At 43.5% G+C, this 17,578-nt stretch overlaps 1 protein-coding gene across 1 annotated transcript; it reads right to left on the bottom strand.

The window, feature by feature from the left end:
• Positions 1-283: 283 nt before the first annotated feature.
• Positions 284-12,141, bottom strand: LOC491134 (F-box/LRR-repeat protein 17-like). Its single transcript, XM_038546039.1, is given in 7 exon segments — positions 284-1,498; positions 1,501-1,566; positions 1,569-1,671; positions 1,673-1,780; positions 1,783-1,837; positions 1,839-1,905; positions 12,060-12,141. Coding segments are annotated over 7 exon segments (1,551 nt in total). The 3' UTR covers positions 284-428.
• Positions 12,142-17,578: the final 5,437 nt, after the last annotated feature.

Below are 17,578 nucleotides of genomic sequence, written 5' to 3'. Positions count from 1 at the left end.
AAAGGGTCTGTGGCTTTCAAAAATCTTTAATTTTTTTTTAAATTTTTATTTATTTATGATAGTCACAGAGAGAGAGAGAGAGAGGCAGAGACATAGGCAGAGGGAGAAACAGGCTCCATGCACTGGGAGCCCGATGTGGGATTCGATCCCGGGTCTCCAGGATCACGCCCTGGGCCAAAGGCAGGCGCTAAACCGCTGCGCCACCCAGGGATCCCAAATCTTTAATTTTTAAGGAAAAAACAAAAAAACAAAAAACAAAAAACCACCCCACCCCAGTTCACCTGCGAACAAACAGCAATTGCGCTTATGCTATGCGTTATGCGAACAAGACACACATATACACTGGGGTACACCCGTAGACGTGGAACAGGGAAAATCTTTCCAAGGGCTCGGCCCCCCGAGATCTCCCCCCTCCCCCAGCAGGAGCGTTAGGAGGAGGCTGCAGACATGTTGGGGGTCCAGCCCATCTGATAGGCCCTCTCCAAGGTCCTCTTGCAGTCCTGCAGCACGGTGCTGAAGGTGATGTGGGGGTACTGCTGCACCAGCTGCTCCACCGTCACTTCGTTGACTTTATTGCATCTCATCAGCCCCAGATATCTCAGAGATTTGCTGCTCTGTGCAATCAGGGTGGCTCCTTGGTCTGTAATTTCTTTACACCATCCGACATCCACAGTCTCTATCGTCATGCTGTACCGGCCGATGGCAATCAGTGCATAATCTGTGATTTTACAGGACACCAAATACAGCTCTTTCAGGTTTTGTCCTTCCTTTGCAATGACCTCCACACACCTGTCATTTATGATCCAGTTCAGACAGAGATTGAGAGAGCTAAGATTTTTGCACCTCTTGACAATTTCCATCACAGTTTCATTATCCAGTTCAGTGACAGGACGTAGGTCCAAGCTGGAAAGATTTCGTAGCTTGGTTAGGTGAATGACTCCTTTCGAAGTAACTGAACAACCCATGAAGCCAACATACTGAAGTTCAGGACAGTGGTCAGCGAATGCTTTCACCGACTGATCTGTTACTAATTTGTTTTCCTGCATGTATATTCTTTGTAATTTCAGACAGCCCTTAGCTATGACGATCATGCCTTCATCTGAGATCTTGTAACACTGGCCGAAATGAATATCTTTGAGTTCTCTGCACTTTGATCCCAGCTGTTTGAGTCCTTCATCAGTAAGTTTGTCCTGGTTGCCTACATGAACTTTCTGAAGTAAAGGCCGGTGAGAGGCAACCGCAATAATAGAAGTGTCAGAAAGCTGTTTACACCTGTAGGCTGTATACCTAAGAAGTCCAGGACACTTAAATGCTAGAACACATACGCCAGTATCAGACATACTGCGACAATCAGAAATGTTGATTTCAATTATATCCTGACTTCTTGATGCAATTTTTTCCAATGATTCATCAGTGACCTTGAGCAGGATGGACGGTGGCAGCTGGTTGATGTCCGAGGTTTCGGGGGGCGGATCCCTGTGACAATCGCAGGGGTTGGGGGGGGCTCCCGGCGGTTGGCGTCGCAGCAGTCGTGCTGCTGCTGCTGCTGGGCGGCCGAGGGGGCGCGGGGGCGCTGGGGTCCCCCGGGGGCGCGGGGGCCTCGGGGGGCGCGGGGGCCGCGGGGCAGCAGGCGGCGTCGGGGGGCCGCGGCGGCTAGGCGCCCCCCCCCCGCCGCGGGCCCTCCGTGCGCCCCTCCGTGCCCGCCGCGCCCGCCGTGCCCGCCGCCGTGGCCCCCGCAGCGGGGCTGCTTGCAGGGCGTGCAGGCCGGGAGCCCGGGAGCCCGGCGCCCTTGCGCTTGCACACGGTGTCGGCAGCCGGCGGCGGGCACGGCGGGGGAGGAGGGCCCAGCCAGGAGGAGGCCCCGGCCGCGGCACTCCCAGGCGGCGGCCAGCCCCAGCTCGCGGCCTATTTTATTTTTTAAAAAGATTTATTTATTTGAGAGAGAGAGGGAGCGTGAGCATGCATGATTGAGGAGAAGGGGAGAGGGAGAGAGGGAGGGAGAGGAGAAAATCTTAAGTAGGCTCCCCCCTAAGCACTGAGCCCTATACCTGGCTCTATCTCATAATCTTGAAATCATTACCTGAGCTGAAATCAAGAGTCGGATGTTTAACTGACTGAGCCACCCTGGTGCCCACCAAATTCGTATTTTAGAACAGCATCTCTGGTGGTAGTGAGTGATTGATGAGACCCTGTCTCCCTTGTGCAGTAACTCATCCCAGAAAACTCTTCTGGAAGACTCCAGAATAAGGGGAGTGTGTGCCCAGAATAAGGGGAGGCTCAGCCACAGTCCTTTACTAACTGCTCCTTTCTCTACATCTGCACCATTGCACTGGATGGAAATATACAATAAATGTTTGATTTCTGAAGGTTTCAGGTTGCATTCCTGGTAGTTCCTTTTATAGAACATTTATTCTGAATACACTCTTGCTTGATGCTATCCATCCTGGGTCATGTGACTAATTAAGGTGTGTATGGGAGTTCCTATAATCAGCAGCATCTCAGTGAAGATATACTGAGTTCCATGCGGGCAGAGTTCTTCCTTCAGGTGATGGAGATGCCAACAGGGCAAAGAAGACATCCTGCCTTCCAGTCCCTTCTTGTTGACATCTTCTAAGCCAGGCTACTTGCACTCATTTGGGTCTACTTTCCTGGCCAAAGGCAAAGAGAATCCTTCTCTCTGCACAGGTATTATCAGTGTAGCTCCTTCTAGGCTGTGACTGTAGACTGTGTCCTTATACGAGTCATCTGGCCAAGTAAATCAGCAGACTTTGAATAAAGCCGATGTAACAATGTAGGTGGGCCTTATCAGTTGAAGGCTATAAAAGAAAAAAATCCCCCCCAAAACAAGGAATTCTGCCTTCAGACTGCCTTTGGACTCAAGATGCAACATCAATTCTTCTTTATGCCAGATTCTTTCCTCTTGAGCCCAAGAAGAAAGAGCCTCTTAACTCCAATATGGGCGATGTTGAGATCTACAGATCAGTAGGCCATATAATTAGTTGAAATTCTAGAAGGTGAATGCTCTGGGGATAAAGGAAGTCAATAGGTCATGGCAGAGATAGTTAAGAATACTTTAACTGAGAATACAATTTCATTTTGAGTGTAAAGGAAACAACATCCCCCTAGCCAGGCACTCATACCATTAAGTGCCTTAGCTAAGACTTGAAATCGATCTCTCTACTACTCCACCTTGGCTATAGCACCCCACTACAAAACAAATAATTGACTCTAATTCAGTGCTTGAAGGGCAGTTCTGGTCACTGCTCTTCCACCAGGGAAACCCCAAGAAGGCGAGAGGCTTAGGGACTGACACCTAAACTGTAGGTCCTGAGTTCTCCCTTGTTCTGGGGTTGGGTGTTTTATAAGGACATGTCGAGAAAACCAGGTAGTGAATGACTGTCCTGCATTAGCTCACTGACTGTGAGCTACAGTTTGATACTTTCTGAAAACCTGGAACTTTAAGCAAGTTCTATAAGAATTTGGTTCTTGTGGCCTTGCAGATGCTGGTTTTGGAGTGGCTGGGATATCTCAGAAGTATGAGCCACACAGAGCCCCTGGGGTAGAGGTTTTCTCCAGCTAGTGATTGGAACAGGGCTGATTGGTGGTTTGTGAAGCTGTGCAAGGTCACTTAAGTACATGCTGCTTCCCTTCTTTCCCCTGGATTTGGCAGTCTTAGTGTGGAGCCTGGTGCCCTCAGATCTTGGATTTGTTCTCCTTTACTTTTCTAGCACAATGGTTAGAACAGATGTACAACTTCATGTCTCAGGCCCCACAGCCTGGGTGGGGAGATGAAGTCACATTCGCATGTATGCTCATGTTTTCAGGGCTGCTGTGATGCCTAACTCCAGGGTCAGCCAGGACATTGTAGTCCATGGGAATAGCGCCCCCTGGTGCTGTGTCCTGTGCCAGCTCCACAGCCCCGCATGGGTCCACGCTTTGCTTACTGATCAACCTTCTGCTGGTTCCTTTATGCCTCCTCTGCCTCCTCTGCCTCCCTAGCTTCCCCGATATTTCCAGGGATGTCTCTCCTTTGAACACGGATAAGCCTCTAATGTTCTACTGTTCTGACTTCTCAGTCCTGATCTGACCCTTTGCAAGGCCATGTGAATGTGGAACTCACCAGCCACTCCTGGCCCCAGGGCTCCATCTCCTGATTGCAATATTTTTCCTCAAAACCTACAATCCTGGGGCACCTGAGTGGCTCAGATCATGATCCCGGGGCTCTGGGATCAAGTCCCACATCAGGCTTACCATAGAGAGCCTGCCTCTCCTCTCTGTGTCTCTCATGAAGAAATAAATGTAAAATCTAGAAGAGAAAACAAACCTATAATCCTAGTCCGATCATGAGGAAAACGTCGGACAAATACATATTGGCAGATGTTCTACAAAATATCAAGCCAGAGTAGATTAGGGTGATGTCACATACCAGAGTAAGGAATAGTAACAAATAAATGCCACATGGTACCCAGGACTGGATCCTGGACCTTAAAAACGACATTAGTGGGAAAATTGTGAAAGTCAAATAAATTCTGTACTTTGGTTAATAGCACTTTTGTAATAGCAATTCTGTACTCTTGGCTAATAGCAATATTGATTCTTTTAGGGTTTTTTTTTTTTTTTAAGATTTCGTTTACCTATTTGTGAGAGACATGGAGAGAGAGAGAGAGGCAGAGACATAGGCAGAGGGAGAAGGAGGCTCCTCGAGGGGAGCCTGATGTGGGACTCGATCCCAGGACCCCGGGATCACACTCTGAGCTGAAGGCAGACGCTCAATCACTGAGCCACCCAGGCATCCCTGAATTTTTAGTTTTGACAAAACTACCGTGGTTATATATGAATTAATAATAGAAGACCAGGTGAGAGGTATACAGGAATTCTCTGTACTATCTCTGTTGTACAGTTGACAACTTCAATGAAATGGCCAAATTCCTTGAAAGACACAAATTGTCTGTGCCAGTTATTGATTTATTGCCTCTTGGCTCCAAATTCACCCTTTTAGGCTATTCCGTGGAAATGGATCTGGGCCCTTTAAACAGTTTTTCCTTTGCCAGTCAGCACTGAAGCTTCACCAGCAGATGGCACTAGCGAGATATGTCAGGAGGGAGAGTTTTGCTTCCTGTAGCATCTGGAGCTTTTGCAGCACTCAGCTTCTGCTGTGCTGGCAGCTTCTCAAGCTTTCAGCTCCTGCTGTGCACAGAGACAGCAGCACCCAATAGCCAGCAGCTTCTGCACCCACACCATGGTTATGTAGCCAAGGACCTCCAAACCCCGTAATGCAGGTGGTTCCCCCAGGGCTCTGCTCTTGCAGTGCTCAGCAGCCAGTAGCACCCAGCAGCCAGACTCTTCCCTTGATACTATTTCTTGGGCAGCATGGGAGCCAAGAGCCTCTGCTGATACATCTCCGGTGAAGAGCTTTCCTGAAGTGCCTCCTCAGTATCAAAAATGCACTATGACGCTCAGGCTGAGGTCCCAATGCAGAGACAAAGCATTATAGAAAAAAAGTCGTGAAATATGAAGCCAAAAATATCTGAGTTTGAATCCTGCTTAGGAGCTCTGTATCTATCCTTGAACAAACTAATCTTGTTGCACCTCAGGTGTGGTGCTTAATAAATAAAATACCTTGCACACACTTGTTTTTGAGTAACTGCTCCTCCTCCCTATCTGTATCATTTTCTCTCCCCTTCCCTCCTCCTCTCTCTCTGGTAGATGTCTTTATTATCCTGAGAAGATAGTCCCCTTGTCTCAAAGAACTTGTCTGGAAAACACACGTGGTCTGTGTTGTTTTGTTGAGTCTTTTTTCCACCAAAGTCAGCTACTTTGCAAGCCTGAGGTTCAAGGTTCCGAGATGCCGATGATGGCCTTGAATTCTGGCCTGGCTCACTGTCCAGGAGGGTGTAAATCTCAGCTCCTTTGACATTGCTGCATTATCACCAAATGATGTCTTCAACTAGCTACCTGAAGTTCGGTGTCCTCCTCCCTGGCAGTCCTCCCTGCCTTCAGCACAGAGCTCCAGAGAGTCAGTAAGTCCAGGCAAAGACCAGCCCCCCACCCATCTCAGAACAAGAGTCACAAAGTGAGAAATCCAGGGCTGGGTATGTGCAGTATAAAAGAGGGGACAGAAATGAAGATGGATAAACATGGAGAACAGTCCAGATCAGGAGATACTGGGGCACATTTAACTGTCACCACCCATCATCGTGCTGGTATCTCTGTGCCTCCCTACCTTCCTCCACTCTTTCTGCCACAGCCAGCCGCTCCAACTGCACTCTCTAGGCCTTTACCTCCTGCTCTGACCCCGCTCCATCAGTTACTGCATCTCTCCACTAGCTTCTACCTACAAACAGATATATCTTCTTGTTCTTTTTTTTTTTTTTTAGATTTTATTTAAATTCAAGTTAGTTAACATATAGTGTATTATTGGCCTCAGGGGTAGAATGCAGTGATTCATCCGTTGCATAGAACACCTAATGCTCATTCCATCAAAGTGCCCTCCTTGATGCCCGTCACCTGATACATCTTCTCATTTCTGAGAAATCATTTTTCTGATTTGAAGCCTGCCTCTGTCTTCTGTGTCTTTCTTCCTCACCACCAATCACTCCTGAGCCCTTACAGGGTAACTTCAGCCCACCTCCAGCATCATTACAATCACCACCAATTACCTCCCCCCACCATACACACACTGCTTCCAATGGCACCTATAACTTCCTGGTGGACTATCTAATAATTTTCCGGAACTGTCAACTTCCTTGATATCTCTGCAGTATCTGACATTGTTCAGGATCCTTTCATTCCTGAAACTCTCCTGTGATCTAACTCTCTGTGCTTTTTCTCTTCTCTGTCTTCTGCTTTCTCTTCTTCCTCTTTGTACTGTCTGAAACTTATGGGCTCACAGCCAAAGATGATTTCTCTGGCTGCCTTAGCACACCCCACCTCTACGGTGCAATCAGTTACCAGACCTTGTCAACATTTATTCTTTGAACATTTCCTTTACATCCTTTCTATATCCACTGCTACCACCCTGATTACCTACCCAGACCATCGCAATCCTCCCCTTTTTCTCTGTCCCATAAAATATGTGTTGTGTATTGAATTCCAGCCAGTTCTATACATAAATGAGAGATTGTGCTTCCTACAGTGCAGCTCCAATCAGGCTACTGTTTTCCTAAAAATGCAAATGTCTCATCTGACAACTTCCCTCCCCACTTTCTGCCTCCAACCCTTGAAAATCTCATTTACATGGTTATTTCCAGGACAAATGTAATTGGCCTACTCAGTTGTCCTGACTAGAGCAGTATTTCTCGAACTTTTATATGACAAGGATCACCTGAATTTCAGCTGAGTCTTTTTTGATCATGAAAGTATTTGTGTGGAGCAGTGCTCCCAAGACCAGGACTATGGTGGATCAGGAGGACAGGCATCGGCAACGGGAGTGGCCATGTGTGCTCACCAGCCCTGGAAAGAGGTGAGGGTAAGAGCCCTGCCTGATTTCCTCAGTCCAGTGGGATCATGTGCTTGGTCCTCAATCTTTCCAGAAATGTGTTAAATAGTAATGAACTCTTTTTTTAAAAATATTTTATTTATTTATTCATGAGAGACACAGAGAGAGAGAGAGGGGCAGAGACACAGGCAGAGGGAGAAGCAGGCTCCACGCAGGGAGCCTGATGCGGGACTCGATCCTGGGATTCCAGGATCATGCTCTGGGCTGAAGGCAGGCACTAAACTGCTGAGCCACCCAGGGATCCCAGTAATGAACTCTTGAGTATGGATTTGAAAGTTTCTATCACAGAATGTAAGTAAAACCAGGTTCTTTGGACCCCTCTGCCACAATTCCCATGGCATTCAGCCACTCTCAATTTTTTTCAGGATGGGACTTGTTTTTTTATGAATGACTTTCAGGCACCGGGTGGCTCAGTCAGTTAAGTCCTCAACTCTTGATTTTGGCTCAGGACGTGATGGTGAGATCCAGCAAGGGCTGCTCAGCATGGAGTCTGCCTAAGACCTCCCTCTCCCTCTGCCTCCCCCCTGCTTGCGTGCACTCTCTCTCTCTCTCTCTGTAAATAAATAAATAAAATCTTTTTCTTAAAATTAACTTCCATCGCTCCCAAATACATATTTATGGTTGAAAAACAAGACTCTATAGCCTAAACTGTGTAAACAAATATACAAACAGCACCCACAATATAATTCCAGCCCAGAGAAACATTATTGTTCATCTTGTAATGTATATCTTTCCACAGTTAGTTTGTGAGTACAAACACTTCGTTTGCTCATTAAAATATTTTGAACATCCCTCAACATATTTTATTTTTAAACTTTTTATTATGGTAAATATTAAACACAAAACAGACAGAAGAGTTTTTGTTCCCTAGTTTTGGGATAGTTTTACTTTCCCTAGTTTTAGGATAGACCCTGTAGCCCTTACCCAGCTTCAACCATTATCAATGTGTGATCATTCTCTCATCTCTAATCCTGCTTGCTTCTCCTCATCCCATGTTATTCTGAAGCAAATTTGAGACATTATTTCTTTACATATTATTTCTGTATGTATCTCTAAAAGATGGGAACTCCTTTTAATTGAATGGTTTATCCTTTTTGTTATTATTTACTGGTATAGTTTTATACTCTATTTGTTTATATGGCCTTTTACTAGTTTATTTCACTCATTTATATAATCTCTCCCTCTATCTCTTTTTCTCTCTTTTACTGTATGTCTTGTATTCAAAAAGGTTTATATTTTTGTTGTAATAGTTACCTTATAGCAAGACTTTTAAATATTACCCTTGGTCCCTACACTTTTTGGATTATTATCCATAGGTGTCCTACTATGAATATTAGTAATAACAAACTTTCCTTTTCTCCTTCTTCCTCACTCCCCAACCCCCTGCAGCTGATTTGAAGTAATATTTTTTTCATTCTCATTTAATCATTCTAAGATACTCATCACATTTACTCTACTTTTTATATGTTCTTTCCATCCTCCCCAATTTTTGATAGGTATATTATGTTTACATTGTCAAAGTGTATAGCTAGTTCACAGACTTTCTCCACAGATCATTATTCAGTATAATTCTGTAAATACATATTCTATGGTTTTAATAGTCCCCATTTTGATATCTCTCCAGTTACTTTGGTCCGTTGAAGATTAATCTCTGGTAGATTCCTCAGAAAGTCAGAGGGGAGCAGTATCCCCCACACACCTCGTTGCTTCCTGTGGATTTCTGCACAGATACAGACACCTTACTGGTCTGATAAATGGTAGTGGTTTGTTCCCATTTGTCCACTCATGTTTTGAAGTTTGAGGGGATACCTTGTTTCCTAGTTTTGTTGTCTCTGTGTTTTGAATTTTGCTTTGTGTGTGTGTGTGTGTGTGTGTGTGTGTGTGTGTTGTGGGAAGATTTTAGAAGATTCAGAAATTATGTCAACCAATTAAAACCACCTTCCCAGAATTTGACATTATTTTTTAACAACTTACAACTTTTTCTTTTGTGAAGTGTGTGTGTTGTGTTCAGTCTTTTTGCCCATTTTTCTATTGATTTGTAAGGGATTCTGGATACAATCATTTTGGTTATTTTTCTATTGCTTTGTAAGGGATTCTGGACACAAGCTGTAATACAAACGTGTTAGCATTTTTTTCCAATGTGACTTTGCTTTTCACTCTCTTAATGGTGTCATTCAATGAAGAAAAGTGCTTAATTTTAATGAAATCCCATTTATCTATCTATTTATATGGTCAGTAATGTTTTTATAATAGTTAGGAAATTAAGAAATATTTGCTTCTCCCAAGACCATGAAGCTATTTACTATAGTGTCTTCAACAAGCTTTATTGCTTTACTTTTCACTTAGGTCCCTGATCCAACTGAAACAGATTTTTGTCTGGTGTGAGGTAGGAGACAGGACCTGTTCTTTCATATGAATAATCCACTTAATCTAGCCATATTTGCTGAAAATACTTTTTCCTGCTGTATTACAGTGGCTCCTTTGCCATAAGTCAGGAGACTTGTACATATAGCTTCACACTGGTCTGTCTGTCTTACACCAATACCACACTGTCTCATTTACTGCCGCCTATAATAGTAAATCTTGATAAATAATGGCCAAGTCTTGCAGCTCTGTTTAGGATTGTCTTGATTATTCTTGATTTTTTTGGAGCTTTCATATAAGTTTTAGAATCAATTTATTATGAATCAGCTTTCCATGCATTTTTATGAAAAATCTTTTTAAGATTTTGACTGGGATTGCATTATATTTCAGTTTGAGGGAAACTGACATCTTTATCATTGTAAGCCTTCTAACCCATAAACATGGCATATCCCTCCATTTATTTACACATTTTCCATTTTTCCCCTTAGTAATATGTATTTTCCTGCACATGTTAGATTTATTCCTAGGTAATTGACAGTTTTTGAATAATATTGTAAAGGCACTTAAAATCATTATTTTGGAATTGTAAGACTCCAAAGCTTTGAACTGAGCTTTTCCTCTTATCAGGCATCTGTGAGCACCAGTGCAGAGAAGTCAGGGGCTGTGAGAAGGGAAAATAGTGCATCAGGAGGATCATGATCACATCTGCTCCCCACCGTCAAATAGGTAAGTCCTGACTTCCTCCACCCTGCCTGTTCCAGGAGAATGAGAAGTTTGGTGCTATCTGAACTTTCACAGTTGTGTGGTCACCCAGAAATGTGGGAGAAATACAACTGAATGCTGAAGCCTCCCTGCGTTCTTGCCCTTTGGAGGTAATGGTTGGTCCTGAGGCCCTTCATCCCAACATTTTCAAGTATGAGAATCCTGAAAATTTTTTCGTCTTTCTCAAGGAATATATACCAGAAAGTATAGAACAAATTGATGGCAAAAAAATGTGCCTATAATCTCATTACCAGGAAATAAATGTGTGTGTGTGTGTATATGTGTATATATTTTCAAGGGGTATGGTACCCAAAGATCATGGCATCACACTCCAAAAACACTTTTAAGCTTTCTTTTTTTGTTGTTTCTACACTTAATACATAGTGAACAGTTTTTCATGTCCATGGAAGTATTTCCACAACTCTTTCCCCACGGGCTTCAAACTGTTTTCATTGTGAATATAGCACATTTTGCTTACTAATTCTGGCTAATGCACTTATAGGCTTATATTTGCTATCAGAGGATTCTCCTGGAACTAAATCTGTCTGTGTATATGTGGTTATTTCCTTAGGAAATGTTCCTTAAGTATTATTGCTGACTCCAAGGTCATACATTTTTTTTAAGCCAAAGATACATTGCCAATTTGATTTTGTAAGGATGCATTGTCTTTTTCAAAAAATTCAATAAACTTCAAAATGCTGGATGTATTTTAAATTTTCTCTACTTGACAATAATCCTTTCATGAGAATTTATTATTTTAAACCAGATGCAGTTTTAAAAGTTTCAATTATGTTTATGAAATATTTTTTTAGGGAGTGTTTCAATAATCCTTTGCCATTAGTTGGTATCCCTAGAGTGGGAAAAGAGTGAAAAAATGCATACTTGACAACTTCTCCATGGAAAGTCTTTTCAATACACTGTTTTGTTTCATCTTGAGAGCTTTAGGTATAAGAGATGTAAGTATTCATCTCACATCCATTTTACAGATGAGGAAACTGAGGAATGAACCAAATCCTTTTTCCTTTTGCTCACCTTGCCATGATTTCTCTCTACCCTCTTTTAAGTCACTTGGATCACGTTGCAAACAGTGACATGGGAGTCAATCATACCTCACCGTGTCCCTATTCGTGCTAATTATTGGTATCCTTCTACCTCTCCATGCAGGGCAAAGCCTGAGTACCTGGCTCAGGAGCAAAACCTGGGATGACATTAGTCTCTATTGTGCCATCTGTCAGCTATCACTGTCCAGCACACGACCTACCCAATCATACATGGCAGTACCGGCTGGAGCTGATGAAGTGGAAATATCCATATATCTCACACTTTTGCATTTGATCTTTATAACACCTTCCCAAAGTAAATCTTATTACCTGTATTTCAAGTGCTGAAACTGGATCTCAGATTATGTGCTTATCTTGTATCAGGAAGTTCATACATGACAAAGCCGGTCTCTTCACATCCAAAGCACATGATGCTACCTCCTGAATGAAGTAATAATGAGGGGACACTAGCCACATGGTTCCGCATTTTCCTCCAAACCAGTGAAACCATAAGAAAAAATACCCAGCATCTTTGCATAGAGTGGCCACAAGTGTGTGTTCTGGTGTTGAGGTGGCTGGCCACACTCTGACTCATTCTCATGGCCAAGCTCCCCACTTAGGACTGCTCCTTCCTGCTCAGACCCATCTTTTCCTCTTCTCTGTGAAGCCCAACCAGACAAAGCAGTCTCTGTCCTGTGGGATTTCCCATTTCTGCCTAGTAGACTGGGCTTCCCCCCTACTTCTCTCCCTTTCCCTAGGCAAGACCCATACAGCCCCATCATGAGGAGATGAGACAGGCCAGGGGGGCTGCTGACTGGAGGCAGCTAATCTTGGGGCTGTCATCATTGTTCTGGTTCATGGGAGAGCATAGCTACTAGCTCCACAGAACCTTGGCAGCAGTGTAGTGTACTGAGGTTTGAAGTCATGCAGACCCCATTCTGACCCAGGCCCCTCGTCTTCCTAGCTCTGAAGTTTCGTACAAGTTACCTACCCTAAAATAGGAATAATAGTTCATGCCCCACAGAGTTGTTCTAAGGATTAAACAAGATTGTGCTACTAAAGGGCCCAGTGCCTGGCATATACAAGTGCTTAATAAAAATAATAGCCAAGAAACAGGTGAGGGGTTGGTGCTAAATATGCACCTTGCTTGAGGTTCTCTTGGTCAATAGGGAACATTAACATCATGTGAAGATAAAGATCCAGAAGTCCGGAGTCAGACAGACATTGTTTGGCTTTAGGCTTTGCCACTTATTGGCTGTGGGACCACATGGTGACCTTGCCTCTCCTCTCTGTGGACCCATAGACAAGTCTTTATTAAAGACAATGTCTTTAGGTATATATTTCCAAATTGTACATAAAGACCCTTTGAAAATACCAGAAACACTAAGACACTCATAAGATTGCTAAACTTTTAATATCCAACACACCTAAGAACATCATGACTAATGGATTCAGTAAAGCCACTGAATGGAAACTTGTGTTATTATTTACAGCAGTCCATACTTATATTTGAACAGAATAACATATTTACTCATTTTATGGACAAAATATGGGTGACATAAGGGCTTACTAAGCCCATGCATACCCCTGTTGCCTGATTCTGCATGACATGCAAGGCTTAGGAAACTGGCCCCCCAAGAGCTCAGGCTGTACCTCTCTCCCTGGCTCTGGGTCCCAACTCTGGCTTTCCTGGGTGCTTGTGATGGAACTGAAGTTTGACGGTCAGCCTAGGTCTTGGACCTTCTCAAATCCTGTTATACTTTGAAATCTCATTGGCAGCCAGGGACTTAGAAAAGATGAAAACCTCAAAGGTCTCTCCCTTAAGTGGATAAACCAAAGGCTTTTTTTTTTCCCTTTCCCTTGTCCTTGCCAGGGTTTATGCCCATCCTATTCCCAGAATAAACAGAGTCTCATTAGGTTTTCATGCCTACAATTGTCACCTAGTTTGTACAAAGGGACAGCTTGGTTCCAGACAGGAAATCCATAGCCTCAAATCTATAGAGGGTGAGAAATTCACATGGGAACAGCCTGTGTTGGAGTTCAGAAAGTCATGACAGTCTGGATGGAGACCACAACTAGGTCAAATGACACTTCTGTAAGAATCCGGAAAAGGCTCCTTCCAGCAGAGTCCAATGGGTGCTTAGTTTGGTAAACAGACAACACCTTTATCCTACTATGGAAAAAGTACACCTCCTCTAGATGGAGGCTGTGTCTGGGTGTTGGACTTCAGGAATGAAGTCAGGGAATGAAGTCCCATTTATCCTGTCACCAGACATAATTGTGCAGTGCACCACCTATAAAACCATACATGGCAGCCCTGGTTAGAGTGGATGAGATGGAAGTATGGGTGCCTTCATTCCTCATTACATCTTTTTGAAGTCATAGTGTCATGCTCATTTCAGAGACATGGGAATCAGGGCTCAGGAAGGTAATTTGATCTGTTAATAAACGGCAAAGCTGGTCTCTTTAACTGGAAAAGCCAGATCGCTTTCTATCACACTATACAGCCTCTTTGCATAAAACCTTTTAAGAGCCACCATTTCCCCACTTCTGTATCTTTCTTCATTCATTTCATCAAGGCACAGGAACTTCAAGAACAGACAACCCAGCATCTTTGCATATAGTGTGTTCTGTTCTTTTTTCTGAAAGACCCAGCTAGAGTAAGCAAGCCCTGAACCAGTGGTATTTCCTCTCTGACTGGCTGGCTGGCTGGCTGGACTTCCTCCACAACTCCCCTCCCTTCCTTTGTCGGGGAGGCCAGCTATTCCTGGGGCTACCTACATTGCTCTGGCTCATGGGGGGAACAGGATTGCTAGCTCCATGGAGACTTGGCAGCCATAGTGAAGAGGCTTCTTTGCAAATCTTTCTTTGGGAAACCGACTTAGTTCAGATTCTAAGTCTGACTTTTCCTAGCTCTGTGGTCTCATATCCATTGCTCAAAGCTCCCAGAGCTTTAGTTTATGTAAATTGGGATTAAGAATACCTACTTCCCAGGAATCTTGTGACAAACAAATGAGACCATGGCACAATGACAAGTATGAAATGGTAGAAAAAATTCCCTGGGAGCTTAGGAGCCAAATATGCCCCATTTCTGAAGACACCTTTTATCAAGAGGAAACATCACTCCATGAGATGGTGAGAAACCAGAATGTCTGGAGTCCCACAAATCTCAAATTGCATCCCTGTCTAGCCACAGCCCTTTCTTCTTATTACCTTGGTCTCTGGGTCTGCAGACCCATTGACAAGCCTCCATTCAAACCCAGGGCCTGTGCACCTATAAGTGTTTAGATTTGTATTTTCAAATTGGCCCAGGAAGACTGTTACATGCAAAAAAATGAGAGGCAATCCACAGGGTAGTAGTAGAACCCCTTTGACTCAATGATGCTATTAAACAGCTTTGTATTTTATTAGTTACAACAGATTCCACATGTGTTTGACAAATAGTAGCATGTCCTTAACTTGACAATATTTGATCCCTAGGAAGATTTACCAACCTCATGCAATAACTACTTCCCCAAAAGACACAGTCACTGTGGGAAGAAACACCAAGTTCTGAGCTCCTGCTATTTGCCAGGCAGATTCTGAGATTATTGATTTTAAATCTCAGTTACCCTGCAGAGCAGTTGATAATATCACTGTTACACAAATGGAGAAACTGAGGCTCACTGCAGTTAAATGACTCAGCCATGGCCACGTAGATAGGGTCTACATAGGGTCTGTGAAAAAATGAAATTAGCACAGGCCCTCTGGTAGGGGCCTTCATTTGTATGCATTAACATATACCAATTCTCTCTACAAAGTATCCCATTTTTTTAATTTAAAAATTTCTTTTGGTTTTATTTATTTATTCATGAGAGATTGAGAGAGAGAGAGCGAGAGAGAGGCAGAGGGAGAAGCAGGCTCCATACAGGGAGCCCGACGTGGGACTCAATCCCAGGTCTCCAGGATCACGCCCTGGGCTGAAGGCGGCGCTAAACCGGCGCTAAACCACTGAGCCAGCCGGGCTGCCCTCCACATCATTCTTTTTCGGTTATATGATTACTAATGAGTGACTTTTTTTTTTTTAAAGATTTTATTTATTTATTCATGAGAGACACAGAGAGAGAGGCAGAGACATAGGCAGAGGGAGAAGCAGGCTCCATGCAGGGAGCCCGACCTGGAACTCAATCCCCGGATCTGGGATCACGCCCTGAGCCAAAGGCAGACAGATGCTCAACCGCTGAGCCACCCAGGCGTCCTAATGAGTGACTTTCTTATAATTCATTTACCTAATGCCCTTTTGACAGTCATTTCATTTACTTTACATTTTCTGCTATTGTGTAGATCGCTGTAATGAATGTGATTTTATATTTTTGTGCACCTGTGGAAATGGTTCCTTGAGAATAAATTCCTAGGAGAGAAATTATAAGGTCAAAAGTTATGAATATTTGTTTTCATAAATTCCCTCTTCCTTCCTACCATCTTCTTCCTTCCTTTTTCCCCTACTCCTTCATCCTCATTAACTGAAAGAAAAACTTTCCCCTTTGCTATGGGATGAGAATGCATACCATGTCCTGCACATTCTCTGTACTCAGATCTCTGAACCCTGCTCTTATGTGTGAAGGGACACATCTGAAATTTTGAAAACCTTCCTTAGAAAGAAAGAAAGAAAGCAAGCAAACCTTCCTTCTTGGTCAGAGTCCACTGTTGTCTCATTTGAAACTCATTGCTGAGTCCTGGCCTAGTATTCCAGGTGGCTGTGTCCTCCCCATGAAGTGGAGGCTGCCTTTGACTCAATGAGTGTGTGGGGCAGCCAGAAACTGGGAAGAATCAGAAAAAAAGAGATACATCCTTCTGCATGTGGCTGTCCAATTTTCCCAGCACCATTTATTGAAGAGACTGTCTTTCTTCCAGTGGATAGTCTTTCCTCCTTTATCAAATATTAGTTGACCATAAAGTTCAGGGTCTACTTCAGGGTTCTCTATTCTGTTCCATTGATCTATGTGTCTGTTTTTGTGCCAGTACCACACTGTCTTGATGACCACAACTTTGTAGTACAACCTGAAATCTGGCATTGTGATGCCCCCAGCTATGGTTTTCTTTTTTAAAATTCCCCTGGCTATTTGGGGTCTTTTCTGATTCCACACAAATCTTAAAATAATTTGTTCTAACTCTCTGAAGAAAGTCCATAGTATTTTGATAGGGATTGCATTAAACATATAAATTGCCCTGGGTAACATTGACATTTTCACAATATTAATTCTTCCAATCCATGAGCACGGAATATTTTTCCATCTCTTTGTGTCTTCCTCAATTTCTTTCAGAAGTGTTCTATAGTTTTTAGGGTATAGGTCCTTTACCTCTTTGGTGTATAGAAATGCCATTGATTTCTGGGCATTGATTTTGTATCCTGCCACGCTGCCAAATTGCTGTATGAGTTCTAGCAATCTTGGGGTAGAGGCTTTTGGGTTTTCTATGTAGAGTATCATGTCATCGGTGAAGAGGGAGAGTTTGACTTCTTCTTTGCCAATTTGAATGCCTTTAATGTCTACAATAGCCAAACTGTGGAAGGAGCCTCAGTGTCCATCAAAAGACAAATGGATAAAGAAGATGTGGTCTATATATACAATGGAATATTACTCAGCCATTAGAAACGACAAATACCCAGCATTTGCTTCAACGTGGAGGGACCTGGAGGGAATTATGCTGAGTGAAGTGAGTCAGGCAGAAGGACAAACATTATATGATCTCATTCATTCGGGGAATATAAAAAATAGTGAAAGGGAATAAAGGGGAAAGGAGAGAAAATGAGTGGGAAATATCAGAGAGGGTGACAAACCATGAGAGACACCTAACTCTGGGAAACAAAAAAGGGGTGGTGGAAAGGGAGGTGGGTGGGGGGTGGGGGTGACTGGGTGATGGGCACTGAGGGGGA

Source organism: Canis lupus, chromosome 9 (genome assembly GCF_011100685.1).
Source record: "Canis lupus familiaris isolate Mischka breed German Shepherd chromosome 9, alternate assembly UU_Cfam_GSD_1.0, whole genome shotgun sequence".
NCBI classification, from domain to species: domain Eukaryota; kingdom Metazoa; phylum Chordata; class Mammalia; order Carnivora; family Canidae; genus Canis; species Canis lupus.
Note: the sequence above shows the minus strand (reverse complement) of the source record. Positions and strands in the feature narration are given on the sequence as shown.